The sequence below is a fragment of the Calidris pugnax genome, unplaced genomic scaffold, assembly GCF_001431845.1.
Source record: "Calidris pugnax isolate Ruff unplaced genomic scaffold, ASM143184v1 scaffold180, whole genome shotgun sequence".
Lineage (NCBI taxonomy): Eukaryota > Metazoa > Chordata > Aves > Charadriiformes > Scolopacidae > Calidris > Calidris pugnax.
The window spans coordinates 1,076,324-1,078,281 of record NW_015090916.1 but is presented as its reverse complement, the minus strand read 5'-3'; the positions used below and the strand labels follow the sequence as shown (position 1 = coordinate 1,078,281).

Below are 1,958 nucleotides of genomic sequence, written 5' to 3'. Positions count from 1 at the left end.
CCAGCCCTCCCTCCGGCCCCACGGCGCACCAGGACTCCGGCCCAGGCACCATATTTGGGGAAAGATCCGAAAAGCAGCGACTCAGGCCCGTGCCCGAGCATTCCCCGCGTGCCTCCGCCCCGGCGGCCTGGGGGGCTGAGGGACTAAGTCCTTTTATAGCCAGGAGCTCGCCGAGGGCTTCTGCCCTGACTTCATGGCTGGTTTCCCCGTGCGCTCACCGCCGGGGGCACGGCAGCCCGGGGGGCACCCGCGGCCCTCGAGGTGCCCCGCTCGGGGCTGGCCAGGCCGCGGGCATCCTGTGGGCATCCCCGGGATTCCCACTGGCCACCGGCCCCCTCTGGTAGCCCAGGGCACAGCGGGGCACATGGCAACCATCCCACTGGGCTGAGCCCCCCAGGACCCTTGCTGCCTGTGAAGAGGGACCTCATTGGGCACCACTAACCCCCCCTGGTTGCCAACCCCACAGACCTCCCCCTGGCAGCCCCCCCCGTGCCACAGAGGGGGTCTCTCCCAAGTCCTCCCCCAGTCCTGGTGTGAAGGAGGAGCCGGTGCCACAGCAGAGCGTGGCTGACACCCAGCAGGGCAGAGCTCACCCCCCCTCCCCATGCCCCCCCTGTGCCCCCCAGGCTCCCGGGCAGGAGGCAGCAGCCGTGGGCAAAGTGCAGACACTTTAATGCGAGTCCCTTCCCAGCAGATCCACGCACGGAGAGCACACGGCAGCCTCCAAGGGGGGGCACACAGCGACCGACACCCCCCACCCCCTGCCCCGGGACGCTGACGGAGACACCAGTGGGGCCTCTCCTGCCGTCGCCACCTCCACGGACACGCGTGCCCTCACCTCCCACCCGTCCGACTCAGGCACTGAAGAGAGACCCACGGCCCCCTGCCCGGGGGGGGCCACGGGGCTGCTGGCACGGCGCTCGCCCCGGCCCCCCCCCAGCCGCGGGCACACGGAGCGGCACATTTTCCAGTGTCACTTGCCACCGAGGACGGGGTGCCCTGGTGGCCCCCCAGCCCTGTTTTGGGCTACAACGGGCACTCAGCACCCAGGGGGGTGGGGGAGTGGGACCCCACCGATGGGGAGGGGGACGGAGCGGCTGGCGGGACCCCCAGCACGGGCATCCCTCCCCAGGGGCACGCGGCGCCCCGGCGGGGCCGGGCGTTTGGCACAGTCCCGGGGCGAGCGGGGTGGGCCGGGGGCTCCTAGAAGACGTAGATCTTGTCCCGCTGGACACAGTCCAGGTCATCGTCCAGCGTCAGCAGCACCTGCGGAGCCAGGGGAGGGGGCCACGGTGAGCCAGGGGGGCTGCGGTGAGCCGGGGGGGCTGCAGTGAGCCGGGGAGGGGGGGGCCAGGGCAACGGGGCCGGTGGCAACCAGCACCTACCAGGAAGGAGCCGAACATGGCGATGGAGGAGAGGAAGTGCCAGATGTCGTGGTCGTCGAAGAAGTCGAGCAGGATGCAGTCCCGGTTGTGCTCCCGCGACTCGGCCGGCGTTTTCTGCCAGGGACAGGGCCAGTGGTTCCCCACGTTGGCCAGTGGCCACCCTGAGCCCCCCCTGCCCCATGCCTGCTCCCCCCCCACTCACCTGCCACGTGCTGAGCCCCTGAAAGAAGAAGAAGAGGGCGAAGCCCCAGACCACGGAGGTGCCGACGATGCAGAGCAAGGGGATGAGCTTGATGCGCTCGCCGCTGCGGAGCTGCGGGAGAGGCCGTGGGCAACGTGTGGGCAGGAGCTGGCGGGGGTGCCCCGTCCCTGCCCTCCCCTCCCCTCCCCACAGGGCTCTGGGTGCCCACGCAGCCCCCCACCCCACAGGGGTCAGGGCTCGCACCTTCATGATGATGTAGAAGGCGAAGTAGAGGAGGAGGTTGCAGATGCCGATGGCCAGCAGGTAGGAAGCGAAGTCGTTGGGGCGGAAAATGAGGCCGTAGGCGGCTCTGGGGAGGGGGGGGAAGGCAT

General features: G+C 70.6%; 1 protein-coding gene across 1 annotated transcript in view; it reads right to left on the bottom strand.

The window, feature by feature from the left end:
• Nucleotides 1–655: 655 nt before the first annotated feature.
• Nucleotides 656–1,958, bottom strand: part of SIDT2 (SID1 transmembrane family member 2) — a gene marked incomplete at its 5' end in the record, with an annotated part of 6,510 nt that continues 5,207 nt past the window's right edge. Inside the window, 4 exons of the mRNA XM_014949514.1 lie at nt 656–1,266; nt 1,386–1,499; nt 1,588–1,698; nt 1,831–1,934. Of these exons, the coding sequence (XP_014805000.1) occupies nt 1,204–1,266; nt 1,386–1,499; nt 1,588–1,698; nt 1,831–1,934 (392 nt within the window). The remainder of the gene's footprint in view (nt 1,267–1,385; nt 1,500–1,587; nt 1,699–1,830; nt 1,935–1,958) is intronic.